Source organism: Megascapheus bottae, chromosome 34 (genome assembly GCF_031878675.1).
Source record: "Megascapheus bottae isolate mThoBot1 chromosome 34, mThoBot2.hap1, whole genome shotgun sequence".
In the NCBI taxonomy this organism is placed as follows: Eukaryota; Metazoa; Chordata; class Mammalia; order Rodentia; family Geomyidae; genus Megascapheus; species Megascapheus bottae.
Genome location: NC_143542.1, coordinates 5,178,350 through 5,206,057, shown reverse-complemented (window position 1 = coordinate 5,206,057; position 27,708 = coordinate 5,178,350). Strand labels below are relative to the sequence as shown.

General features: G+C 51.3%; 1 protein-coding gene across 4 annotated transcripts in view; it reads left to right on the top strand.

Annotated features, from left to right (window-relative positions):
* The window catches only part of Dtx2 (deltex E3 ubiquitin ligase 2), a 31,413-nt gene that overhangs the window by 1,596 nt on the left and 2,109 nt on the right, over positions 1-27,708 (top strand). For 2 of the 4 annotated variants that reach the window (XM_090324106.1, XM_090324107.1), the window contains exons 2-9: positions 357-521; positions 8,629-8,984; positions 11,811-12,447; positions 18,516-18,616; positions 22,828-22,968; positions 25,311-25,384; positions 26,466-26,624; positions 27,434-27,595. In XM_090324106.1, coding sequence (XP_090180232.1) covers positions 8,717-8,984; positions 11,811-12,447; positions 18,516-18,616; positions 22,828-22,968; positions 25,311-25,384; positions 26,466-26,624; positions 27,434-27,595 — 1,542 coding nt within the window. In that variant the 5' untranslated portion in view covers positions 357-521; positions 8,629-8,716. Of the gene's footprint in view, positions 1-356; positions 522-4,729; positions 4,826-8,628; positions 8,985-11,810; positions 12,448-18,515; positions 18,617-22,827; positions 22,969-25,310; positions 25,385-26,465; positions 26,625-27,433; positions 27,596-27,708 lie in introns of all 4 variants that reach the window. The other 2 variants (XM_090324108.1, XM_090324109.1) reach the window with 2 other exon arrangements.

Sequence of the window (27,708 nt, the reverse complement as noted above, 5' to 3'; positions counted from 1 at the left end):
TACGTCCTGAGTTCAAGTGCCAGGACAGCCAGGACATACACACTACACAAAAAGGCTACTTTTTTTTTTTTTTTTTTTTTTTTTTTTTGCCATTACACGTATGCACGGCTACATTTTTTTTAAAAGACATCACACACAAGGCTACATTAAAACAACAACCATCCCCTTGATTGTTGGGTGGGCCGAGAAAAGTCCATCTTAACCTTTTGCTTTGCCCTGAAAAATAAATGGGGTGATTTTTGATGCCTAGCCACACAGCACATGATCCACCATCTATGTAAGAATTTTTTTTTTTTTTTTAAACCCTCAAGGCTGTGTTCTCAGTTTAAAATTTGATCATCTTCTTGTTGGCAAAGGTACCTTGGAATTTGTGTTGCTGAGTCAGCAAGCCTCTTCACATTTGCCGGGTTTTGTTGTTTGCATTTCATATCAAGATGGGAACTGAAACAAGTTATTCCTCCTAAAGATATGGTGTCTCCATGTAGAAGGAACCGTGTGTGCCAGCCCTGTGGAGAGACAAGGTGAGCGCCAGGGGGAATTTACTGGGCAGTCCTTTCAATCTGGTTTTCAAAAGACAAGATGGGCCCAGGTGGGGGAGGGCAGAATTTGAAGTCTTTAGGAACCAGCTGAGCCCTGAGGGTTGGCTGGTGATTGTCAGCTGTCACAGATAAATTCAGGTGGCTTCTTGCCAACTGCCTCTCCTGTCTAACCAGTCTTAGAAGACGCTTTCCATTTTAAGACACGCTTTATGGGATGGGAATGGAGGACACAAGTCGCGATGATGTCTATGTTTGAACTAGAAATGTTCTTTTCTTTGGTGGCACCAGCCTCTCCTGGGTGCCAGACAAGATCGCTGTCTTCTGGCAACTTCTTAAATTTTTTTTGTGGAAAGACAGACACACCACCATGAGTGACAGTGTGTTATCTGAGTGTTATGTGCTGAGCTGAATCACAGGGTAGTGTCCCTCTGCTCTAGGAGGAGTAGGGAAATGAGGTCAAAGGTTCTAGAAGGTTATAGCTGAGGTGTGTTGTGAAGGAAATAGTGGGAAGAAAGCTTGGTTGCCAATTGCTAAGTCATGAAGCTCCCAAGTACAGGCTGGCTACTACCTTCACTTATCAGAAACTGGCTGGCATGTTCTATCTCCCAGTGTCCATTGTACCAGAAGCTTGGTCCCCAGTGCATTGGAGGTGGAGTGGCATTGAAGGGGGGAACCTGCAAGAGGCAGAGCCTAGAGCAAGGTAATTAGATCAAGGAGGCTCAAGGTAGGCTCATGAAGGACTAATGCTAGAGTTTTGAGTAGATTAGGTCACCAGGGTAAAGCAAAGCTTTTCATGTGTGTTTTTGCTTCTTTGCTTGTTGGGATGCCTTAGGGATCAGTTTGTATATTTAATTTTGGTGTCAGTACTAGAGCTTGAACTTGGCCTGGATAATGTTCCTCAGAAAAAAGCCTGTTTTTTTTTTGTGTGTGTGTTGTTGTTGTTGTTTGTTTGTTTTTTTGCCAGTCCTGGGGCTTGAACTCAGGGCCTGGACCCTGACCTTGGGCTTTCTCAAGGCTAGAGTTCTACCACTTGAGCCACAGTGCTGCTTTCAGCTTTTTCTCTGTATGTGATACTGAGGAATCAAACCCGGGTCTTTGTGCATGCTAGGCAAGCACTTTACCACTAGGCCACACTCCCAGCCCTTAAAGGCTGTTTTTTTTTTTTTTTTTTTTTTGCCAGTCCTGGGGCTTGAACTCAGGGTTGGGCACTTTCCTTTAACACTTTTTGCTCAAGGCTAGCACTCTGCCACTTGAGCCACAGCATCACTTCTGGCTTTTTCTGTGTATGTGGTACTGAGGAATCGAACCCAGGGCTTCATGCTTGCTAGGCGAGCACTCAACCACTAGCCCATACCCCCTGCCCCAAGGCTGGTGGTATTAAGCCTAAGCTACACTTGCAGCTCTGACTTTTTGTTGGTTAATTGGAGGTTGTCTGCCTCGGCTTGCTTTGAACCTCAATCCTCAGTTCTCAGCCTCCTGAGAGCTACTAGTACCCAAAAGTGCCAAGTTCTTTAAACACTCCCTCCAGCTATTATTTTTTTGGTCAGTTGTGGAGCTTGACATCTGGGCCTGGGCATTGTCCCTGAGTTCTTTAGCTCTAGGCTATCACTCTACCACCCGACCTACATCCCCACTTCCTCCCTTTAGTTATAATCATAAGCCAAGTAAATCTCTATAAATATTCAGCAAAGTTTTCTGCTATACACAAAAGGGACACCAAGGCTCTGGCAAGCGAAAGGATTTTCTCTAAAATTCCATAAGGGGCAATTTCAAGGAACATATTGGTGGGATTCTTTGTGACAGACTTCCACTTTGGAAGCTATTAGTACCAGAGGGGACCAATGAGAGCTTTTTAAATTTTAATTTAATTACTTTTTTTTTTAATTGTTGGGGTAATGTATAGAGGGGTTATTGTTACATTCGCCATGTAGTAAGTACATTACTTCTCACACATTGAAACCCCTTCTCATGTTTTTGTCTCCATTTCCCTATGCCCACCCCGTCCCCCAATGAGAAGTTTTATCCTCACTTGTCCAGAGTCTTACCTTAAGTGGACATGCATAAAGGACACAGCAAATACTGTACAAAGTTGCTAAGGGGGTATGTTCATCAAGAAAAGCATAGAAGCGTTGCTTAGTTTGGGCCTTGAGGCTGCTGGTACAGTTCAAGTGCTGACTGTTCATGAGGCTGAGAGTTCTATCCCTTGCACTATTAAAAAAAGCTGGGGGGCCCAGGAGTTTGGCCTAGAGGTAGAGTGCTTGCCTAGTCCATTCCTTGATACCACAGACATAGAAAAAAGGCGGAAGTGGTGCTGTGGCTCAAGTAATAGAGCTCTAGCCTTGAAAAATCCCAAGGACAGTGCTCAGGCCCTGAGTTCAAGTCCCAAGACTGGTGGGGGGATCGTGAAAGTATAGATAGAATGGTGAGGATGGGATTCCTAGGGGCACAGAGGCAAGGAGGTGGGTAAGCCTGGCTCTATGTGGAAACATATGTTTTTGCTTCAGAGGTAGGAGATAGAGATAGATGGAAGGAAGCATCCTGGCGCTTAGTGTTGTTGCCAAGAGAAAAGCCCTCCTAGGGATGTGCTTTGACTATCCACGTAAGGAACTAGAGCTTTATCTGTACATCTGGGGAGGGTGGAGGAGACAAAAGGAAGAGACTGGGCTTGAATCTGGGAATGGCTGGGGCCTGACCTTTCATCCCAGTTACTTGGGAGTTGATAGGATTGCTGTTGGAGGCAGTTTAGGCAAAAGTTGCTAGACTCTATTTGGGGGGGGGGGAACCTAAAGTTAGGGGTGGCTCTAGTGGTAGACTTGTGCAAGCCTTCTGTCAATATGCCGTTAAAAAAAAAAAGGATTGGAAGTGGCACTGCAGCTCAAGTGGTGGAGTGCTAGCCTTCCCAGGCCCAGAATTCAAGCCCCACCACGGACCAAAAAAAAAGTACTTAGGGGCTGGGTGTGTGGCCTTGTGGTAGAGTGCTTGCCTAGTATGCACAAAGACCTGGGTTTGATTCCTTGGTACCTTGTATACAGAAAAAGCTGGAAGTGGTGCTGTGGCTCAAGGGGCAGAGCACTAGCCTTGAGCAAAATGTGTCCAAGGACAGGGCTCAGGCCCTGAGTTCAAGCCAAGGACTGGGGGAAAAAAGTACTTGATATAATCTTGAATTTGTGTTTAAGACAAGTTAGAGAAGCTGCTATCTGGAAGGGAGCACCTTTTTTCTTTTTTGTCAGTTATCAGCTTGAACTCTGGGTCTTGGCACTGACCCTGAGCTCTTCAACTCAAGACTAGCATTCTACCACTTTGAGCCACAGTGTTACTTTTGGTTTTCTTGTGGTTAATTGAAGATAAAAGAGTTTGATCTAGTGGTAAAGTGATTGCCTAGCATGCATGAAGAGCCAGGTTCAATTCCTCAGTATTACATATATAGAAAAAGCTGGAAATGGTGCTGTGGCTCAAGTGGTAGAGCTCTAGCCTTAAGAAAGCCCAAGGACAGTGCTCAGGCCGAGTTCAAGCCCCAGGACTGGCAAAAAAAAATGTTTCACAGGCTTTCATGCCTGGCCTGGCTCTGAACTGCCATTCTCAAATCTTAGCCTCCTGAGCAGCTAGGATTATAGGCATGAGCCACCAGTACCCAATCCCTTTTTTCTTTAGTCCTGGGGATCGAACCATTTTTTTGAGCCACAGCTCCACAACTAACTTTTTTTTTTTGTTCAGTCGTGGAACTTGAGCTCTTCAGGTCAAGGCTGCTGCCCTATCCCTTGAGCCACAGCGACACTTCTGGTTTTCTGGTGTTTAATTGGAGACAAGAGTCTCATGGACTTTAGTGCCTGGGCTGGCTTAGTCCCCCGGCTGGCTTTGAACCATGATCCTCATATCTCAGCCTCTTGAGTAGGATTGCAGGTGTGAGCCACTGAGCCCAGCTCACTACTGACTTGTTAGTGGTTCATTGGAGGTGAAAGTCTCATGGACTACCCTGTTTAGGTGGATTTTGAACCTCGATCCTCAAATCCCAGCCTGTTGGCTATAATCCTAACTTGGGTAGCTATGGGCCACCCACCTGGCTGTTTCCACATTCTTGAAGATACTTTGTTGATTGACCATCCTTAATTTTAGCATGATGAAGATGTATCTTTTTTCCATTTCTATTTGGTGTTCTGGGTCTTGTTTGAAGTCTTCTCTTTGCCTTTAAGGAACTTGGGCCGTAGGGGAGGGCCCTCATAGGCAGTAGTGCTCAGACTTCACGGTGAGCATTGCTGTTAGAAATGACTTCTTCCTGCTGGGCTGAGGTAAGTGCACGAAGGAGGGATTCATGGTGCAGAGGGAAGAGATGAGAGAGTGCATAGGTGAGACGAGCATTTTTAGTGGGGTTATGAAACAGCCTGGCCAGTGCTGGGCACTGCTAAGAGGTGCAGCTGGCTGCGGTGCTCCGGAGAGTGTTGAGAGGATATACCCGGATGATCTGTGTGCAGGACTTACTGAGGGGAGCAGGTGGAGAGAGGGAGGCCAGGCTGTGACAGTCTAGTGCCTTGCGTGGTACCAGGAGCACTTGGGGTCCTTGGGGGACTCCATGGCATGCTTCCTGCTGTGCAGTTAGATGCTCTGCCCTGTGCTCGGGTGTTAGACAGAGGGCAGGAGTGCAGGTGCTCACCTCTGGGTCTTGCTGGTTTGGAGAAATGTGTAAGTATAGGACAGCTGAGGCACAGTGATAGATGTTTGGGGCAGGGAGGGGGCGTGGGCTCTACATATCACAGCCTGTGAGGCCCTGCATAATTTTGTTCATAAAGGAACGCTCCAATTAGTTTACATATTATTTATGGAAACATATCACATTGTAAGATGTTTAAGTTGCCTCTTGGTTGAGGCTTTTTTCCCATTACCAATAATAATAACATCTTCCATAATTAAGAACACCCTAGCCAGGAATATGGCTTAGTAGTAGAGTGCTTGCCTAGCATGCATGAAGCCCTGGGATCAATTCCTCAGTACTACATACACAGAAAAATGGTGCTGTGGCTCTAGTAGTAGAGTGCTAGCCTTGAGAAAACTCAAGGATAGTACTCAGACCCTGAGTTCAAGCCCCAGTGCTAGCCTTGAGAAAACTCAAGACAGTGCCCAGGCCCTGAGTTCAAGCCCCAGGACTGACAAAAACAAAATCTTATAGCCAGGTTTCCATGACTCAAGCTTATAATTGTAACTCAGGAAACTGGAGATCTGAGGATCATGGTTCATATACCGGCCTAGGGAGGAAAATCCATGAGACTTTTATCTCTAAGTACTAAAAAGCTTAAAATGGCTCTGTGGCTCTACATGGTAGAGCACTAACCTTGAACAAAAGGATGGTGCCTAGACCCTGAGTTTAAGCCCCAGAACATACACACAAGAATACCTTAAATATCCACCCTCATTAGGTACTGAGACAATGTTGCCTTTTGAACAGGAGCTTGGTGCTGGGCCAAGGCTATTGCAGAGCTATGAGTACACTGACTCAGGGCTCAGGGTAATGTTTGAGTGGAACCCCAGTGGGCATGTCTACCAACAGGAGGATGTCCCCCTTTTTTGTCTTCTTATGCTTTAGGCTCTTGGTAATCTGGAACATCAAAGAGCTACAGCTAGGGGCTGGGAGCATGGCCTAGTGGTAGAGTGCCTGCCTAGCATGTATGAAGCCTGGGGTTTAATTCCTTGGTACCACATACACAGAAAAAAGCCAGAAGTGGGGTTGTGACTCAAGTGGTAGAGCTCTAGCCTTGAGAAAGCCCAAGGACAGTGCCCAGGCCCTGAGTTCAAGCCCCAGAATATGCTACAGCTGCAGCTTGGAGTCTTCCTTGGGCTGTGCCTTCAGGGAGTGCCTGTTCCTCATCTTGAGTTTCCAGTACAAGGCCTGGACCCCAGTGGGTGGCCCTCAATGCCTGCCTGGGACTCTTGAGCCCGCGTTCTTGGCTTCGTTGCAGTTGTACAAGTTGGTAGTCTAGAGCGGACATGCTGGAATGTGTCCATGGGCTGCCCAGTAGGTGAGTGGCAGCTGTGAAGACCCTGACTCAGGAAGCAGGTCTCTACTTGTGTCTTGGGTGGTTACAGAGGCTTGTAATTTTAAGGAGCCAGCCTTGCCCAGGGTACCCCAAATCTTTTCCCTGTGACAGGTTTGTGCAGTGTCCTCAAGGGCCCTCCCTGTCCTGTGCCTTGGGTGGTAGAGGTGAGAAAGGGTGGAGGCACCACTGGGGGTACTTCATGTTGCCTGTCTTGGTCTCCTGTGTTAGCATCTCCATTTTACAGATGAGAGCGAGCTAGGGATGTGGTGAGTGCGGCATTGGAGAGCTTTTATTGCGTCTAGACACTTCCAGGGGCCTGATCTTCCCCTTCCTCTTCAGCTGTGGAGAGTGGCACAGTCTAGGGCAGTACAGAAGCCTTGGTCCCAGCCTGTGGCTCTCCACACGACTGTGAGCAGGCAGATGCAGCTGAGTATGCTTCCACACCTGCAGAACAGGGAGTGTGTAAGGAGGGAGTGGGAGAGCCAGCTTTGATGTGTATGGGATGGCAAGCCCCAGTGTCCTGTGTGAATGTCTCACCACTTCTGCCAGCCAGGAGCCCAGGCAGTGTCCAAGCTGCACCTTGTTTTCTGCACAGCTGCTTATAGGATATGTGTGATCTTGGAAAAGTCTGAGTTCTTCCTGCTTTGGCTTCCTGACTCTGGTACATTGGGTCACTTGGTTAGCTGGGCCCTTTGCTCACATTGTAAGATACCTGCTTGGGGCAGGTTCAGGTGTCCTGGCAGACTTCCTGTTGACGGAACCCTTGCCCATGTCTTCAGTAGTGCTCTGAGCTACCGTGTGTAGATCACTGAGCTGAGCACAGGCCCCTTGCCGAGGCCCCTGCTGGGTTTGGGACATACAGCTGTGAGCAGGGCACTCTTGTGGGGCAAGAGGCCAGGGGCAGCCCCATGCCATTGTGTGATTCTGGTCAGTAATGCTGAGTAAAGAGCTCATGTGACAGCCAGGTGGCCGGGAGAGGATAAGCATGGAGGATGCAGCCAAGGCATAAGGAGGAGTATGCATCTGAGTTACTTGGAGAAGGATGTCCTGAAAAGGGAAGGGGATTTGTGAGTGGGGGCCTGGCAGTGGTCAGTGAGGCCCAAGGAGGCTTGGAGAGGCCAAAGGGACACTTTTCTTGTTTAGGGCTCCCCCCACCCAGTTGTGGGCTTGAATTCTGGATCTGGGTGCTGCTCTCAAGCTCTTCAGCTCAAGGCTACCACCCTACCCCTGGAGCCACAGCCCCACTTCCAGTTTTCTAGTGGTTAATAGGAGGTAAGAGTCTTAGGACTTTAGTGCTTTGAATCGTGATCCTCAGATCTCAACCTCCTGAGTAGCTAGGATTACAGACATAAGTCACCGTGTCTGGCTTTTAGGGCTTTTTCTGTGTTCAGTCTGTGGAGGAACCAGAACCTGACTTGCATTTCACTTCTGCCACTGGACCCAGGAGATCCTGGACTCTCTACTCCTCCTAGAGATAGCTCGGCTGCCTGACCTATAGCTGAGTGGGTGTTTCTTGTGTCCCACTGGCAAACCTGGGCTGAAAAGTATAGGGACTCAGTCCATGACCTGGGATACTTGGGAAGACAGTGTGAGAGGACTAGCCTGATCAGAGGGTAGACAGAGCTCGGCTAAGACTCAGCATCCCTTTGACTTCTCTACATTCCCCAAAGAACATTCACTGAGCTAGGCAGGCCTCAGGACTGGCATGGAATTCTTTTTTTTTTTTTTTTTTTTTTTTTTTTGCCAGTCCTGGGCTTGAGCTCAGGGCCTGAGCACTGTCCTTGGACTTTCTCAAGGCTAGAGCTCTACCACTTGAGCCTCAGCACCACTTCCGGCTTTTTTTCTATGTATGTGGTACCGAGGAATCGAACCCGGGTCTTCATGCATGCTAGGCAAGCACTTTAACCACTAGGCCAAACTCCCAGCCCCTGGCATGGAATTCTTGTCACTGATCATGGACAGAATCAGTGATTCCTGGTGCCTTTACGGTATTTTAGAAGCCTGTTTTCCTTTCCCAGCACGGAGGCTATGCGTGGGTAACTGTGTGTCTGTCTTGTTTCCAGGTCCACTAGAGGTGCTGGGCAATGAATCCAAGACTGCCACCCAGAGTGATCTGAAGCCATCTTGGGAAGCAGAGGGCATCCTGGGAAGATGGCCATGGCCCCAAATCCTTCCCTGGCTCAAGTGTACCCCAGTCCCGTGGCAGTGGCTGTGTGGGAATGGCGGGATGGGCTGAACATCTGGCACCCCTACAGTGCAGCCGTCTGCAACTATATTGAGCAGCAGTTTGTCCAGCAAAAGGGTCAGCGCTTTGGGCTGGGGAGCCTGGCCCACAGCATCCCCTTGGGCCAGGTGGACCCCTCACTGGCTCCCTACATCATCGATCTCCCCAGCTGGACCCAGTTCCGCCAGGACACTGGTAGGTCCTTTTGCCTCTCCTATAGGATTTGAGCACCTGCTTTGGCTAGATGCCATGCTAGGTGTTAGAGCTACTGGTGTGACTTACAGAGCTTGTCCACACCCCTGAAGTAAGCAAAACTCAGAACCCCGTAGTGATAGAGGGCACTGTGGAGCACACAGTGAAGGCTCTCCCCTTGTCTCCCAGACCCCAGTGCCTGCTTCAGCCTGCAGGGTCCCATGGGTCCCTGGTTGGCTGGTCAGCCAGCATCGAAATGTACTATGCCATGATTCTGCTAGTGAGAGGGCCTGTAGAGGCTAAACATGGGGCACAGAAGAGATGGGAGATGAGCATGCTGTCAGCCTGGGCTACGTAGTCAGGCCCTGAACTAAAAACAAAACTGACAAGCTAAAGAATACAGTTGTACTTGAAATCAAAGAGAATGGTAAATCCGTATTAGAGATAATGTAGCAATAAGATTTTTTTTTCCTTGGTCATGGGGCTTGAACTCTGGGCCTGGGCACTGTCCCTGTGTTCTTCCACGCATGGCTACTACCCTTCCCCTTGAACCACCGCACTACCCTGGTTTTAAAGTGGTTAATTGGAGATGAGTCTCATGGACTTTAGTGCCTGGGTTGGCTTTGAACGATGATTCTAAGATCCTCAGCCTCCCGAGTAGCTGGGATTATTGGTGTGAGCTAACGCACCTGGCTAGCAATAGATTTAAAAAGTTTTAGAGGGCCGGGAGCCTGGCCTAGTGGTAGAGTGCTTGCCTAGCACGCACAAAGACCTGGGTTTCATTCTTCGGTATCACATCTACAGAAAAAGCTGGAAGTGGTGCTGTGGATTAAGTGGTACAGCTCTAGCCTTGAGAAAGCCCAAGGACAGTGCCCAGGCCCTGACTGAGTTCAAGACTCAGGACTGGCCAAAAAAAAAAAAAAGTTTTAGAGATAGGAAATGCTACAGTATAATGTATAGAACTAGTATAATATGTAGAACTAATAGGAAGTTGGATATCTGCTACTTAAATACTCATTCTTAAAAAGACTAGCTGGGAAGAAGTAAATTATGGTACCAGTTATGGGTTTTTTTTTTAGTGGGTTATAGGGCTTGAACTCTGGCCTTGGCACTGTCCCTGAGCTCTTCTTCAGTTCAAAACTACCACCCTACCCTTGAGCCAAGCCCCACTTCCCATTTTCTAGAGGTTAATTGAAGATAAAAGTCTTAGGTTCTTTTGTGCCTGGGCTGGCTTTGAACCTTGATTCTCAGATCTCAGCCTCCCGAGTAGCTAGAATTACAGGCGAGAGCCACCGTGACTGGCTCCAGTTGTGGTCCCCCCACCCTTTTTTGTACTGGTTACTAGGATTTGAACTCAGGCTTAGCTTTTTTGCTCACAGCTGGCATTCTATTAAGTCACATTTCCAGTATTTTTATTTTATTTATTTGTTTGATTTTGTGCCAATACTAGCTTGAACTCAGGGCCTGGGTGATATCCTTTAGCTTTTTTACTCAAGGCTGGTACTTTACCATTTGAGCCACAGCTCATATTTCCAGCTTTTTGGTAGTTAATCAGAGATGAGCCTTACTGCCCCAGCCATCTTGAACCATAATCATCAGATTTCAGACTTCTGAATACAAGCATGGTCCACTAGCTTTCTTCAGTGTTTCCATAGTGGAGATGTAGGCTGGGTGCCAATGGTTCATGTGTTCAGGTCCTACGTTCAAGCCTAGTACTGGCATAGACAAACAGACACACGTACACATACACACAAAAATGGAGATATAGAAGTGTTATCTCTAGGCTGGAAGTTTGGCCTGTGGTAGAGTGCTTGTCTAGCACTCACAAAGCCGTGGGTTCAATTCCAATTACCACATATATAGAAAAAGCCAGAAAGGGTGCTGTGGCTCAAGAGGCAGAATGCTAGACTTGAGCAAAGTAAAGGCCAAGGACAATGCCTAGGCCCTGAGTTCAAGCCCCAGGACTGGCCAAAAAAAAGTGTCTAGAACAGTTTTTCACTTACATGTACTTTCTTTTCTTTTTTCTTTTTTTTAATGTATGTGGTACCGAGGAATCGAACCCAGGTCTTCTTGCATGCTAGGCAAGCACTCTACTACTAGGTCAAACTCTTGTCCCTCTGGAACAGTTTTTAATTTTTTGGTGCTTGAGATTGAATCTTGGACTCCATGCATACTAAGCAACCCTTGTTTGTTTTGCCAGTTCTTGGGCTTTCTCAAGGCTAGAGGTCTACCACTTGAGCCACAGCACCATTTCCACCTTTCTTTTGTCCTATGTATGTGGTACTGAGGAATGGAACGGGGTCTTCGTGCATGCTAGGCAAGCTCCCGCCCCTCTACCTCCACCCCCCCTTTTTTTTTTTGGTTGGTTGTGGGGCTTGAACTTAGGGCTTGGGCACTGAAGGCTGGTACTCTACCACTTTGAGCAACAGCTCCACCCTTTGGTTTTTGAGTGGTTAATTGTAAATAAGAGTCACATGGGGACTCTTAGCACTTGCCTACTGCCCTCTGTTCCATTCCCAGCACCAATGTCTCTGCACATCTCTGCACTCTACCTCTAGATCTGGATATTAGCCATTGCCAGCCCTCACATGTTGTTGCGAGGCCTTATGTACACCACCAGTGATTATTTTGTTCTGTGAAAAAAAGAATTCTAGGATTAGGAATATAAATTCATGGCAAAGCACCTAGCTTGGGTGAGGCTCTGGACTCTCTGCCTAGCACTGAAAAATCGCACAGGAAAAGACTTGTTGAGTTGTTCCCTGTGTGTCTTGTGTGTTTTGGAGGGGTGGCTAGCACATCCTTGTTTATGTGCCCTGCTCTTTTCAACAGGCACCATGCGGGCTGTGCGCAGGCACCTATTTCCACAGAATTCAGCCCCGGGCCGGGGCATCGTCTGGGAGTGGCTGGGCGATGATGGCTCCTGGACGGCCTACGAAGCCAGCATCTGTGACTATCTGGAGCAGCAGGTGGCTGGAGGCACCCAGCTCGTGGACCTTGCTCCCCTGGGGTACAACTATACCATCAACTATGCCACCCACACACAGACCAATAAGACTTCTAGCTTTTGCCGAAGTGTGCGGCGCCAAGTTGGGTTGCCTTATCCAGTGACCACTGTCATCGCTCCACCAGGCCACACTGGAGTTGCCTGTTCTTGCCACCAGTGCCTCCATGGCAGTGGAACTGGCCCTGTGTCGGGCCGCTACCGCCACTCCATGACCAACCTTCCTGCATATTCCACTCCCCAAGCCTCCCACAGGACTACCCTTGTCTTTGGGGCCCACCAAGCCTTTGCCCCATACAACAAGCCCTCGCTGTCTGGAGCCAGGTCCGCGCCCAGGCTGAACACCACCAATCCCTGGGGTGGAGCAGCCTCTGCCCTGGGGAGTCAATCCTTCTTGCGCTCCAGCCTCTCCCACCTGGGACCACAGCTCCTGCCTCCAGCCCCGTCCACTTCTGGCGGAGCCAGGTATCTTGTGTTTTCTGGTCATTGTGTCCACCCATTTGTCTTGGCAGAAGGCAGCTTCTGCTTTAATGGCCTGGGAGGAGAACTCAGGTCTGTGCAGAGTGGCCCCTGGTTTTCTTGGTTTTCTTTGCTGCATTGTCTTTTTTTTTTTTTTTGCCAGTTCTGGGCTTGAGCTCAGGGTCTGAGCAATGTCCTTGGACTTTCTCAAGGCTAGAGCTCTACCATTTGAGCCTCAGCACCAGTTCCGGCTTTTTTCTATGTATGTGGTACCAAGGAATCGAACCTGGGTCTTCATGCATGCTAGGCAAGCACTTTAACCACTAGGCCAAACTCCCGGCCCTGCTGCATTGTCTTTTGGCACATAGACCTCAGGTGCCATGGCCCTGCACACCCTGGAGTAAGCTGGCCTTCACTGGGTTAGGCTCATTCTTGTACCTCACAATCCCTAAGGAGTAATAGATTATAGACCTGGCCTGTAGCATGTTCACCTGAGGACATTCCAGTAGCTGTGTGCTCAGTGATTCCCCTCCTGGGCCAGGTACTGCAGACCCCTAAGCCCTCAGTGTAGGTCAGAGGAGGCCCCAGAAATGTAGAATAGGGAGAGCATGTGGCAGGGGGTGTGGGAGTCACAGGCTGCTGTGCCACACGCTTGGCACCTGGAGAGAGATGATCCAGTCTGAGGCCCAGTGCAGACCAGGTTTAGTGGTGGTTTGATGTTCCTTTGAGTTTTGAGGCAGTCTTACTGTGCAGCTCAGGCTGGCCATGAATGTACGATCCTCCTATCCTCCAGCTTTTGAGCGCTGAGACCAAGTGGCATTTTAAAGTCTTGGTCAGCAGGAGGATACTCCTGGGGTAACGAAGCTAGCTGATGGGGGTCATCCGTTCTTACTGCTCAGGGCTGGGTGTAGAGAACACAGTTCCGAGGACAGCAGGATGGGGTGCCTTCTGAGGGAGAGAGATCGGGGTGGGAGGTGGTGGGGTCTGTAGCCCATGGCTGTCCTGGTCCCCGGGAGGACAGTGTCTTGTTGGTGTGGACTGATGGCCAGTCATCTTGTGAGGTGTCAGACCTGGGCCAGCTTTTGTGTAGCTAGTGTTTGTTCAGGTGGGTTTGCCAGGACCCTGCCAGCATTGTTTGATACCATTCAGGCTACAGGAGCAACTTCATTGGTCCTCATGGTAGATTTCAGCTATATAGATAGCATCATCAACTTGAGCTTTGGCCACACAGCCAGCCATGGCAGAAGCAGAATTAAGCCTGGCCCCAGGATGCAGTGCAGAGCCTGACAGGAGCCTCTGTGGCTGATGAGGAAGGTCTGCTGGACAGGGAGGATGACTGGCATGGGGTCCATGTTTCGAGGCTGCTGCTCCTTCCTCCTTCCACCAGAGTTGGAGCTGTGGGCCTGGCCTCTGAGAATGGGGAGTCCAGAGAGATGTCACTGCACAAGAGTCCTCTCGCCCCCCTCAGTATGTGCAGGAGTACCATTCAACAACAGGGGCCTCCATTGCCAGTCCAAACAGTGATCAGAGCTGCAGCCTTCCCAAGTCTCCTGGGGTAGCTGCCGCTGCTGCCGTTGTTACTGTTGTTGCTGCTTTTGCTGCTGCCGCCACCGCCGCCGCCGCCGCCGCCGCCGCCGCCGCCGCCACCACCTCCTCCTCCTCTTCCTCCTCCTCCTCCTCCTCTTCCTCCTCCTCCTCCCTCTTCCTCCTCTTCCTCCTCTTCCTCCTCTTCCTCCTCTTCCTCTTCTTCCTCTTCTTCCTCTTCCTCTTCCTCCTCTTCCTCTTCCTCTTCCTTCTCCTCCTCCTCCTCCTCCTCCTTTTTGGTTGGTTGTGGGGCTTGAATTCAGAGTCTAGGCACTGTCCCTGAGTTGCTTTTGCTCAAGGCTAGCACCCTACCACTTAAGCTGCAGCGCTACTTCCAGCTTTTTCTCTTTATGTGGTACTGAAGAATAGAACTCAGGGCTTTGTGCGTGCTAGGCAAGCACTCTGCCACTAGGCCACACTCCCAGCCACACTTCCAGTTTTTGAATGGTTAATTAGGTTAAGAGTCTCACAGGGACTTTTCTGCCTTGGCTGGCTTTGAACCTCAATCCTCAGATCTCAACCTCCTGAGTAGCTAGGATTATAGGCACCAATAGTGCCCAGCTCCTGGGGCTCCTTCCAGGGTTCCCTTCTCCCCCTTCCCCCGTCCCAATCCTGGGGCTTGAACTCTGGGTGAGCACTGTCCTGGGGCTTTCCTCAAGGGTAGAGCTCTACCACTTGAGCCACAGCACCATTTCCCCGCCTTTTCTGTATATGTGGTAACAAGGAATCAAACTTGGGTCTTTGTGTATGCGAGGCAAACACTTTTATCATAAGGCCAAACTCCTGGCCCTTCCTTCCAGTTATTTTGGGCAAGTTTCTGAATGCTACTTGAGCTGGGGTTCTGGGTTTAGTTAGGTGACTTAATGGGGCTCTTAATAGGGAGCTCCCATTGATCTTCCCCAAACCATCTTTGTACTTGTCAGGGTTTCCCTCTCAGCTGAAGGCCCTGTGTGGAGGCTGGCCAGTGACAGCAGGTGCCATGCCTGTCACTGCTTGCCTTGTGCGCTGGAACCAGGAGGAACTGGGCCAGCCCGTGTGTAGGGTGACACAACCTCAAAGCAGCCTGCCCTCTGGGGTAGGTGTGCAACCCTGTTCCCTCCAGCTTTTTTGGAGCGGGGCTGGATGTAGTTGTACTTGCACAGGCCTGTCCAGGCCTGGGAAACAAGGCTGTTCCTGTCTACTTTGTCGTGTGGCCCTCTGCACTTGCCCTCCCCTGATGGGTTAGAGAGCCTGGGGCCTGAACCTGGGGTAACTCTAGGAGCTCTGCAGTGTTCTCAGAGCTAAGCCATGTCCTGCAAATTGAGGAGGAGGCAGGCCGGTCCTCCTATGCCTGGAGGACTTACTGTTTGAGCAGGTGGGCCTCAGGCTTTGTTTTGTGTTTGTAGTGCTAATGGTTTCCAGTCCACTTATTGCTTAATCTGGATGAAACTGGCTTTTTGGTTTCCTGGTGCCCCCTGGGAACTTGGAGTAATCCTGGACACGCTGTGTCATTTGTAACCAAGGTGTAAATAGTTTCCTGCGGCTGAGGGTTACCCTTTCAGCACCAAACGTGTGTCCTAATGTGGTGGGTGAACTTCCCAAAATGTGTCACGGGCACTGTAACAAAGGTGGGACCCCTTAGTTGGCATTTTGATGACTGGGTTGGTGTTTAGCACTAGTAACTTTTTTTTTCCAATCCTAGGGCTTGAACCCAGGACCTGGGCACTGTCCCTGAGCTGCTTCTGCTTAAGGCTAGCGCTGTACTACTTAAGCCACAGCACCACTTCTGACTTTTTCTGTGTATGTGATACTGAGGATACAGGCCTTCATGCATGCTAGGCAAACATTCTACCACTAGGCCACACTCTTGGCCCTGTTTTTTGTTTTTGCTAGTCCTAGGACTTGAACTCAGGGCCTGAGCAATGTCCTTGGGCTTTCTCAAAACTAGAGCTCTATCACTTGAGCCACGGGGCCACTTCTGACTTTTTCCTGTGTTTGTAGTACCAGGGAATTGAACCTGGGTCTTTGTGCATGCTAGGCAAGCCCTCTACTACTAGGCCAAACTCCTGGCCCCTTTCCCCCTTTTTTTTGTGGGTCATGGGGCTTGAACTTGGCCTGGGTGCTGTCCCTGAGCTCTTCAGCTCAAGGCTACCACCCTACCCTTCAGCCAAGCCCCACTTCCCTAGAGGTTAATTGGGAGATAAGAGTCTCAGGTCCTTTTGTGCCCGGGCTGGCTTTAAACCTTAATCCTTAGATCTCAGCCTCTTGAGTAGCTAGGATTACAGGTGTGAGCCACTGTGCCTGGCTTTTTTTTTTTTTTTTTAATCGCAGCCAGCTCTCTACCATTTGAATCATGCCTCTAGTTGTAGCTTTTTTTTTTTTTGCCAGTCCTGGGCTTGAGCTCAGGGCCTGAGCACTGTCCTTGGACTTTCTCAAGGCTAGAACTCTACCACTTGAGCCTCAGCACCACTTCCGGCTTTTTTCTATATGTGGTACCGAGGAATCAAACCCGGGTCTTCAGGCATGCTAAGCAAGCACTTTAACCACTAGGCCAAACTCCCGGCCCAGTCTAGTTGTAGCTTTTTGCTGGTTATGTTCCAGATTTGTCTTCCCAGGCTGGCTCTAAACTTTGATTCTCAGATTTCAGCCTCCTGAATAGCTGGGATTATAGGTGTGAGCCACCAGTGCCTGACTAAACTCTGAGTTTCTGAACTCAAGGTTCAGCTAGTGTTCCCCTGGGAACTTGTTCTGGAGGCCTGAGCTGGAATTTTACATCATTCACGAACGCTTTCAGGAATAATCCCTCTTCTTCCCCATCAGAAAAAAAGTTGAAATAGGCTCATGATGGGGTGGATTTTGCTTCTCATAGATACCTCTAGGTCTACCTCACCCTTTTCTTCTGGCTGAAAGCAGCTAAAAGAGGGTAGAAACTGTTTTTGGTGGTTAGCTTTAGCTTGAATCACAAGAGCCTCACCCTGGCTAGGCAGGTGCTTTGCTGCTGAACCATGCCTCCAACCAAGCTGCTCCTCTTGTAGTCCAGCCAGATAGGCTGTTTTAATAAAAAGAACATTAAAATCTGTTGTGTACTCAGGCCAGTACTGGAGTGCCTGTTCTGCTCCAGCTGGGTGAGAGGTCTCCTGGTCAGATGAGATTAGCCAGCTCCTTCAGTTTCCACCCTAGGTGTCGGGGTAGTGCCTGAGGGGTAGTGTGGGGCTTGGGCAGCTCCTGGAGCAGTGGTGGTTTATGGACTGCAAGTGGAATGGAAAGGAGCTGGCTCTCCTCTGGTCTGGGTTGGGCCCAGCCTTATGGAACAAAGGCCCTGGGAACTTCAGTGCAGGACTATGTGGGAGGGTTTTGTAATCTTAATATTTCATCATCTATCCTGGATAGGGATGGATGGGAGGACCCGGCAGTCAGAGGGAGGTGGAGCAGGCAGGAACTTGTCCTTCTCTTCCCAGATGAAAATGACCTTCAAACACTTAAACATGAGTACTTAGAACCAAATGAGTGAGTGGCATTGAACGTCATCATCATGAGAAGCTAGAACCTCATTATTACAAGTGTTGTATTGTTGTTGTAGAGGGGCCAGGGCCTTGGGCACTGTCAGCAAGTGCTCCACTACTGAGTTATACCTCCAACACCCATATTCTTTTTTTAGGGGGGGTGGGTCATGGGGCTTGAACTTGGCCTGGGTGCTGTCCCTGAACTCTTTAGCTCAAGGCTACCACCCTACCCTTGAGCCAAGCCCCACTTCCTGTTTTCTAGAGGTTAGTTGGAGATAAGAGTCTCAGGTCCTTTTGTTCCCAGGCTGGCTTTGAACCTTGATCCTCAGATTTCAGCCTCCTGAGTAGCTGGGATTACAGGCATGAGACCCCGGCCATCTATACTCTTAAGAAAGCATCCCCCAAAGCTTTGCTCTGTACCAATTTTAGATTGACAGAAAAGTTACATAGTACAGAGTTCCTGCACACTTTGTCTTTCTAATCATAGTGTGGTCAGGACCAGGAAACTTCCCTGGGTACAGCACTGATTGCTGAATATTTTTACTCCTATCCTCTTTCTGTTCCAGGGTCCTGTGCGAGATCCTGCTGTACATGTGGGTTGTCATTCCACCTGTTCCCTATGCCCAGATTGTCCTCAGTCCCTCATCTTACAGCTTCCTGCTCCACAGAGGTGCTTAGTTCAGTATCCCTTGACTGACCTATGTTTGGTTGTTTCCTGAGCGTGGACCAGTTTATGTGTTTTTGGCAGGAATCGTGTATGGAGGTCAGGGGTGAATCAGTTCATGATTCTGACTTGCTATGTTGGTCTCAATGGCTGATGGTTCCTGTGCAGAGGAACCCAGATCTCAGTCTAATGAAGTGAAGTGAGCTTGAGCCATGTGAGCTCCCTCTCTAGGAGTGTGTTCTGGTGGACAAGCTGCCCAAGCAAACAGAACAAGTGGAGATGGGAAGGGGCCTTGGCACGAGGCTTAGCTCAGCACCACTCAGCTCTCTCTCTTTCCTCCCAAGTGCCTCCCTCCCCAGCGGTCCATTGAGCAGCTCTGGGAACACCCCAGCCACGGTGCCTGTGCAGATGCCGAAGCCCAGCAGGGTCCAGCAAGCTCTCGCAGGTAGGTGCTTGAACCAGAGGGGGCAGTGGGCTGGGGTCTTCATCACCCTCCAGGAAACCTCTCCCCGTGATGGTGTACCCTGAGAGAGTGAGCTGGTACCCCCTGCTCCAGCCCTCTGTGGCAGGCAGGCCTGATGACAGAGCTCTCAGATGGACTTTGCACTTTGTGTGTGTGTGTGTGTGTGTGTGTGTGTGTGTGTGTGTGTATGTGTGTGCGCACATACAACTTGAATTCAGGCTGGGTGCTATCCTTGAGCTCTTTTGTTCAAGGCTAGTGCTCTAGTACTTGAGTCCCAACTCCACTTCCAGCAATTTTTGGTGCTCATTTGGAGATAAGAGTCCTGTAGAATCCCTGCCCAGGCTGGCTTCAGTCTCTTCTTCCTGAATGGTTAGGATTATAGGTGTAAGCCACCAGCATCAGGCTGCACATCGTCGTTTTTTTGTGTTTTGGGGTTTTTTTGGTTGGTCGTGGGGCTTGAACTCTGGGCCTGGGCACTGTCCCTGAGCTTTTCAGCTCAAAGCTAGTGATCTACCACTTAGCTACAGGGCCACTTCCAGTTTTCTGGCAGTTTAATTGGCGATAAGAGTCTCATGGACTTTAGTGCCTGTGCTGGTTTTGCACTGAGATCATGAGATCTCAGCCTCCTGAGTAGCTAGGATTACAGGTGTGAGCCACCAGTGCCTGCCCGGGTGCAGATCCTTTATTTTTAAGTGTTATATTGAATTATAGTTAAAGCCACTTTTCTGGCCTGCAGGGACCTCTGGGGCTTTAACCAGTTGGCTGTCAGTAGATCCTGGTCATTTTTTTTTTTTTTTTTTTTATTTTTTGCCAGTTGTGGGGCTTGAACTCAAGGCCTGAGCACTGTCCTTGGACTTTTTTCTCAAGACTAGAGCTCTACCATTTGAGCCACACACCACTTCCAGCTTTTTTTCTATGTATGTGGTACCGAGGAATTGAACCTGGGTCTTTGTGCGTGCTAGGCAAGCACTCTACCACTAGGCCAAACTCCCAAACCCCTGGTCATTTTTTTTATGCTGGGGATGGAACCTACAGCTTTCCTCTTGCTTCACAAGTTGCTTTTACTGCTGCTGACTTGCATGCCAGCCACTCTTGTCCTGAACAGGTGCCATTCTGTCCATCAGGATGTCTTTTACCCATGCCTTGTGGGGCTTACAGGGGTGGGGCAGCTATGAGCAGATTAGGCCTTGTGGCAAAACACAGTGCATGTACCAGAGAAGACAGGAATGGGCAGCACACTGGTACGGGCACATCAGGTGCTGGAGTTCGAGGTGGACAGACAGGGCAGGTCTGAGATATGGAGTACAGGGGGAGCGCAGCCTCACACATTTAGGAAAGGAGCCTTCTGTCTCACTGGACATGGTGACAAGGGGTCACAATAACCTGTCATGACAACAGTGACTCAGGAGGGCTGGCTCTGCGTGTGCACTCACATTGCATCCCTAAATGACTCTAAGGCGCAGATGTCCCATATTATCCGAGGAAACTGAAGCCAAGAGAAGTTCAAAATTCCCTCAGCAAAGCTGGGACTGTGTCCCAGGATTTGGCCTCTTGCATGCAATAATTTGGCACTCAGTCCAGAGGGAACCTTGATCAGACGTGATGGCCATGCTGTAGATAGTGGCTTGTCCCGGAGGTGGCAGCAGTGTGAGGTGCATCCCAGAAGGGGGCTAATCTCTCAAGAGACACAGAGGACCCTGGGAGAGCCACGTGGCAGGTGGTGGAGGTTGGACTGAGGAGGGCAAGGAACTGGGGTAAACCAGATGAGAGACAGGCTAGGGGGTCCTCTCTACCTACTTTAGCTACTCAGCCATCAGCTCTACTGGAGCAAGAGGAAAGAGCAGAGTGCTGGAAGCATGGCCCAAGTAGTAGAGCTCCTTAAACCCCAGTACTGCCCCAAACAGAACAGAACCAAAACATAAAGAACAAGCTGGGATGTATCCTGGGGGAGGGCCTCAGGTTCAAGAGCAGGGGATGGGGGCAGGGGCCACTACTGAACAGTTCCCAGATACCTCACAGTCATTAAGAGGTGGTATAGAATTTGTGTCACACTTGTCTTTACTTGTGAAGCACAGGCTCTGCCACTTGAGTCGTGTCCCCAGCCCACTCTTTGTGCTTTCAGGATTTTTTGTGGCAGTTCTAGGGCTTGGACTTAGGTCCTCATGCTCTTGCTTGGCTCTTTTGGTCAAAGCTGTCACCCTGCCTCTTAAGACACAGTTCCACTTCTGGCTTTCTGCTGGTTAATTGGAGATAGGTCTTTCAGATTTGTCTGCCACAGCTAGCTTCAAACACTGACCAGTAAGAAGTGACACTGGGTAGGAAACCAGGCAGGGAAGGAGGCCAAGTAAGATAGACTCAAGAGTCTTGACCCTTTTCACCAGTTGAGGGGTCGGTCCTAGGTCAGATAAGGTTTTTTTTTTTTTTTTTTGCCAGTCCTGGGCTTGAGTTCAGGGCCTGAGCACTGTCCTTGGGTTTTCTCAAGGCTAGAGCTCTACCACTTGAGCCTCAGCACCACTTCCAGCTTTTTTCTATGTATGTGGTACCGAGGAATCGAACCCGGGTCTTCATGCATGCTAGGCAAGCACTTTAACCACTAGGCCAAACTCCCGGCCCTAGATAAGGTTTTTACGGTTGAGAGTGGATCTGCAGATGGGAGTTTCACATTCAGAGGCTTGGAATGGGAGTTCTCTGGAGTGAATGGATCTAAAAGCTGTGGTTCAGGCTGTTAGGTGGTGTGCGGGGTTGTCCTTCAGCCTTCGCTGCTGAGGAATATGTGCTGGCGGATTCTCCATGCCCTGGGCCCTGCCCATCCCTCTTCATCCCCTCCATCTGGTCCTGTCCCATCTGGTCTCGTCTCCTCCTGTCCTATCATGCCCCTTATTTTGCTGCTTTCAAGTTGAGCACCAAGATCCAGGTCCTGCTGGACCGGGTGGAGAGTGCATGGCTTCGGCCACCAGGAGGCTGTGAAGGTGGCCCTGAGGATGTCTTCTTCCCTCTGGCTAGGGTGGGACCTTCCCCACGTGGAATGCACACTGAAGGGAAGGCGACTCCTGACACAGGTGTCTAAGTCGGGGAGGTTAGAGTGCTAGAGGAAGCACGCTGTAGGAAAGAGGCTGAGTTGGCAGCATATAGTCCCTTTCCACAGGTGGCCAGCGATGGCCTGCCTGCAGGGGCGGGGAGCCAGGCCTCTGAGGGCTGAGGGCAGATCTGAGCACGGTGGGCCCCCATGGGGCTGCAGTCCAGTCACAGGGTGTGGTCAGCACACAGGCTGAGGGCTCTGAAGGGAAGATGCTCCTGCTCCAGGTTCCTCCCATCTTTCTGCCACCTGCGACTGCTTGTCATCCTGCTCCTTTAGTTCTCAAGGGAACTACCCTTGAGTCCAGCAACAAGCTGGGGCTGTGGATGGCATGGTGGTGACTCGTTCTCCTGAGGTGTGCTTTGGTGCCTCCTTCAGAGTGGCAGTTCACCACCCCTGGTTTGATTCTTTCTGGGCAGGAGTTGGCCTTAGCATCTATTCTAAACTGCCTTACTTTGCCAGGCAAGAGCCCCAGCAGCTGGTCCAGCAGCCCCTGCCCTCTGAGCACTCCCTGAACCTGGATTTGAGGCCTCACCCAGCTGGCTGAGAAGCCAGGATGCCCTCCTGGGAGCACTCTGGTCAAAGAGGAAGTGAGCTGTGCCAGGCATGCCACTGTGAGGTGCCAGGTTATAGAGGAGTAGGAAGGAGAGAATCTGCCAGGGCGAGTGAGGCCCCAGGAATAGGGTAGCAGCGGGCTCTGCCCCAGTTCCCTCCCTGGTGGGCATCAGCAGAGGAAGCTGGGTCTAGGCCATCTCAGGGCCCCAAGCAGCCTTGTCAGATAGGTGGTGGAAAAGCAGAGTGTGGCAAGCTGGGAGGGCACAGGCAGGCCTCTGCAGGCTCGAGGGGTGGAGGGGTTGCCTCGTGTGCTCCCTGCACAAGTGCAGGAGAGGTCACCTAGGCCGGCTCAGGACACCCCGGGCATACTACACACTCTCCTGAAGCGAATGACTGCACACTGCATGAATCTGGCAGCCTCCAGATTCCCTAGGGAAATTCGTGGGTCCTCTTGGCTGTTCACATGCCACCAGCTTGGACACCAAAGGATTGCAAATATTATGTGCGGAACGCCTCCCTCTAACGTTTCTCCCTCTGCATGTCTGATCTCGCACCCGTGCAGGCATGACAAGTGTGCTGATGTCAGCCATTGGACTCCCTGTGTGTCTTAGCCGCGCACCCCAGCCCGCCAGCCCTCCCGCCTCCTGTCTGGCCTCTAAAAGTCACAGCTCAGTTAAGAGACTGAGGAAAATGTCCATGAAAGGTAGTTGCTATTCGCAAATGCTCTTTGGCCTCTGTTAAGCCTGCTCCACATCTCACTGCCTGACTCTCCTGCGCCCGTCACTCTGCCCTCGTAGTCCTCCACTTCTTTTGCCTTCTCTTTGCACTCCAGCAGGCAGGGTGTGTGGGTGCAGCTCCTGGGACTCGCTTGTTCCTAGGGACACCGTGACTTTGTAGTCATGAAGTTGTGGATGACAGACGTTAAGGATTATGGGATGCCTGTCCCTTCCAAGTGGCTGGTGTGTCTCAGGAAAGGTCCCCAGAGAGCATGGCCCTATTCTGTCCGGTGGTCAGAGATAGCCTGGCTGCGGAGATGTTGCGTGAGAGGTCTGTGTTCAGTGAGGTGCAGCAAGTGCTCCAGGAAGAGGACGTGGTCAGCACAGAGCCTCAGAAGCCTAGGTAGTTTTTGCAGGACTTGTGGTAGCTGAGCTGTGTCCTGGTAACTCTGCTGGCCTGGGTCATCCCCACTCCTGCCCTCATTGGCTCTGGCTCTGTTGGCCTGGGCCACCCCCGCTCCTGCCCTCATTGGCTCTGGCTCTGCTGGCATGGGCCACCCCTGCTCCTGTCCTTACTGGCTCTGGCTCTGCTGGCCTGGGCCACCCCCGCTTCTGTCCTCACTGGCTCTGGCTCTGCTGGCCTGGGCCACTCCTGCTCCTGTTCTCACTTGCCGTGGCTCCCACCCATTTCCCCAACATTGGCTGTGGCTCTTGCTCAGGTGGCTTGGCGAGAAAGGAGGCACGTGCAGGGCAACGTGGCAGTGGTGGCTGCCCTTTTCTGTCCTGAGGGAGATGGGCAGGAGAGCAGGGCTGGCTGGCAGCCTTGGGCACCTGGGTTGTTTGGAAAGGACAGCCTGCCTTTCTGGATTTGAACATGTGTGGTGGGTGTGGCATTCACCTGATGACTCAGGGAAGCAAGTCTACCTGGGCCGGGGTATACCGTTCCAACAGTGAGCTCATGCATATCTCAAACAAGCTAGAAGCTCTAATGGATTGCAGATCAGCTGTAGATTTTGTCCCTTTCAAGATGTTTAGGATTTGGAACTAAATTGAAAATCATTGATAATGATAGCTAGTTTATGTTGGCCAAAAAAGTGTCCTGTGCTATTCATACATCATATGTTTTCAATATTCTATATCATTGAGAAAAGACTATACTCTTAATTTCTAGGCATCAGGTTCTCTGCTGAGTGGGGTCTTGGCTGAGGGGCCTGGCTCACCTAAGTCTGCCTTGTGGATGTTCTGTGCCCGTGGGTGTTGTTTTCTTTGTCACCACAGCAGCAGTGTGAGTTCAGATGAATAGGCAGAGGGGGTTGGAGATGGTGTGTACATGTGTATCTGTCGGTTCTGGGGTGCATACAGGGTACATGAGTGGGAGTGTGTGGGAGTGTGGATGGTGGGGCCGTGCTTGGTGTCCCTCTGCTGATTCCTGTTGTCCTAAGCTCTAGCTTCTACTTGTGTCACTGAGGGAGCTGAGACTCTGGCAGGACTTGGTCACAGAATGAGAGCTGGAATCAAACTCAGTGTCCCTGACCCCCCTTCTGCTCACCACACTGCTACCTCCCACCCCTACCTGGCTCCCTTCGCTGGGACTTCCTTCTCTGATCTAAGAGTTAGATGCAAAGAACAAGACCTTGTGTCCTCAGGCCAAACCCTGGGCTTGGGTTTAAACCAGGAGCCCCGCAGTGACCCACAGAGGCTGGTGTGGGCTCCCTGCCAGTGTAGCTGCTCCAGAGGGGCTGTCTCCTCAGCTTCCCTTACGCCTGCAGGGGCTGGCTGAAGGCCTCTGATTAGCCAGCTGGCTTCTTGACCTTGGTGCTGGGATGTGCAGTCCTCCCCCGTATCGTCACGAGTAGGCAATGACGCAGAGGCAGGGGACTCCACGACACGGAGACAAGCTGTACTTACTCTATGACAGCGTCCTAAGCAGACACCCTGCCGGTCAGGCTTCCTCACACCCAGGTGAAGTTGAAAACAACACCGACTAGAACGTCCTCCTTGGTAGCCTGTTTCGGGTGTCCTGAGAAGGGCCTAGGTTTGCTTTCTTGGGGCACAGCCCAGGGAGGGGTGTGGCAAACTGCTCTGTTTCTTTGTTTCTGCCTCCTCCAGGGCTTCCTAGGCTGGACCCGGCACCAAGCGTGTGGCGTGGGCGGGGCTGCCCGCGTCCTGCGTGTGCTCCAGGGCTGTCCTGTCTTGCGCACTAACCTTCCCTCCTTGCCCTGCTAACATTTCCTCCTGGTAGCTTGGACTTCTGCCCGCCTGCTCTCCCTGGCACCACGCTGCCCGGCTTGCACACCTGGGACATTGCTTATGTTCTCGTCTCTTGCAGGAGGGGCTCCAAGGCCCGAGCCAGAGCAGGTGATCAGAAGCTACACTGAGGAGCTGAAAACACCCCCTGATGAGGTATGTGTCCTGTTAGAGGCCAAACTCCAGGCGAAGGAGACTCCAGCTCACGCTTGGCCACTCACGCTTGGTCTGCTAGTTGCTTCCTAGGTATGGCTGGAGCTCCTGTGGGAGGCTCTAGGAGGAGGCCTCGGCCTCCTGAGACCTGCATCCTCCCATCAGAGTTGAGCAAAGGGCTTCCTGTCAGGCGTGAGGGCTGGGCGGAACTCTCCAGCCCCTGTCCCCTCAGATAACCCCTGGAAGTTGTCCGACATCCCCCACCCATCCTCTCCCAGTTCAGCTAGGGTGGACAGAGTCAGGAAGGCAGAGAGAATAAATGCACAGGATAGCCCATGAGGCTGGGTTGGCACCTAGTGTGCTGGCACAGAGCCTGAGACCTTCCATGCCACATTCTCCTGAGTTGGGCATGTGAGGAATCCAGGTGGACTAAAGCCTGGATCTTGTCCTGGGTTTCCCACCCTTCCTTGGCCTTTTCCAAACTCAGTGCTAGCTTTCTCTTCGCCATCTGCACCCAACCTCAGGCACCTCCTTTACAAGCTGCTGGCCACCCAGCCCTAACACGACCAGCTGCTTGTTTTCTTTTCTGGAGACAAGTGCTCTCTGTATCCCAGTCTGGCCTTAAATTCATGGTCCTCCTGCCTCAACCTCCTGAGTGCTGGAATTATAGGTGTGCAGCACTACACCTGGCTCCCCTGGCGGCTTAACATGCCTCAGCTGGGTCTTGACACAAGACTACCTGAGCTTCTGTGCACACCGATCAGAACATGGCCCTGTCCGCGCTTGGATTCATTGCTGACCTGTGCTAACCCCTTTTTCTGGTTTAGGCTTTAGGTAGTCCCTTCCTTTATCCTGATGTCCATCTGAAAATCCCTGAGTCTTTCGTGAAAGCCAGCCCGAGCCCTCTCCCTCTGTCCTCAATTGCCTGGTCCCTCTTTAGCTATGCTAGCACAGATCACAGACTACTCCGTTCCCATGTGAGAGCAGACAGCCACTGGCATCTTAACCACAACAGCATCTTCCCACAGACTGGCGTGCTGAGGGCCAGCAGCGGCTGCTCAGTGGGCCTGTTTGCTCCCTCTAGGACTGTATCATCTGCATGGAAAAACTGTCCATGGTGTCCGGCTATAGTGATGTGACCGACAACAAGACCCTGGGGCCCGTGGCAGTAGGCCGCCTTACCAAGTGCAGCCATGCCTTCCACCTGCTGTGCCTGCTGGCGATGTACTGCAATGGAAACAAGGTGCCTATGTGGGTCTGGGTGGGAGCCAGTGGTCCAGCCAGGCAGAATTGGAAGCAGTAGGCTGAGGGTCAGCTGCTAGGCTCTGGGGTGGTAGATGTGGCATTGCTCTGGGCAGGACACCAAGCCCTGCGTCTGGCTTGGAGAATTTTCTGAAGGCCCACCTCCCTCCTTGGCCTGGCCTTTGCTTTGAGAACGGGACTAGCCAGTGCAGGGAGAGGCCCCAGCTTTCTCTGAACAGAAGGCCTGCTTTTCCCTGCCATGCACAAGCACTCCATGTCTTCCTTATGACGCCCTGTGCTGGCATAAGACTCTGAGGGAACTGTGCCCAGGGTGCCTGCTGGATGGAGCAGGCTCACTCAGGATCTTAGTGCTGCCCCTTGCCCTGTGTCCCTTAACCTAACTCAGCCCTCAGAGGCATTCAGCCAGGGTGTATGGAGTCAGGAGGGCAAATAGCCACGTCACAAGCTAGCCTGAGAGGTCCAGCGGGGTCCATCTGTCTCCCTGCCACCTAGTTGCAATGGTGTGTGCGGTGGCAGGTTTCCAGGGAACCAGGGGGACTTGCCCGTGGAGCCGGGTCTCGTGCCAGGCACTGGTCTCCTGGCGCCTCATCACAGCAGTGGCTGGATGAGCCTATGGCGCACAGCTTTTTACCTTTTGCTGGGTGACCACAGCAGCCCAACCACCATAAGGGCCACCTAAATGCTGGGCGCTGTGCCAGCGTTGCCTGGTGGCCTCTTGTCCCTGGTGGCTGTCCAAGTGTGTGTGGGCTGCCAGCTCAGCCAGTTGCCTCTGCTGTCCTGCCTCTGCAGGACGGGAGTTTGCAGTGTCCATCCTGCAAGACCATCTATGGGGAGAAAACGGGGACGCAGCCCCGGGGCAAGATGGAGGTACACAGGTACCAGATGTCCCTCCCAGGCCACGAGGACTGCGGGACGATCCTCATCGTTTACACCATCCCTCATGGCATCCAGGTGAGGGCCTTGCTCCCTGCCTGCCCTGCCCCTTTCCTAGCACCTGCCCATCTGCACCACCAGGCCCCACCTCTCCTGGAGGCCGGGCCAGGGAGCAGGAACTGGGAGCGGCC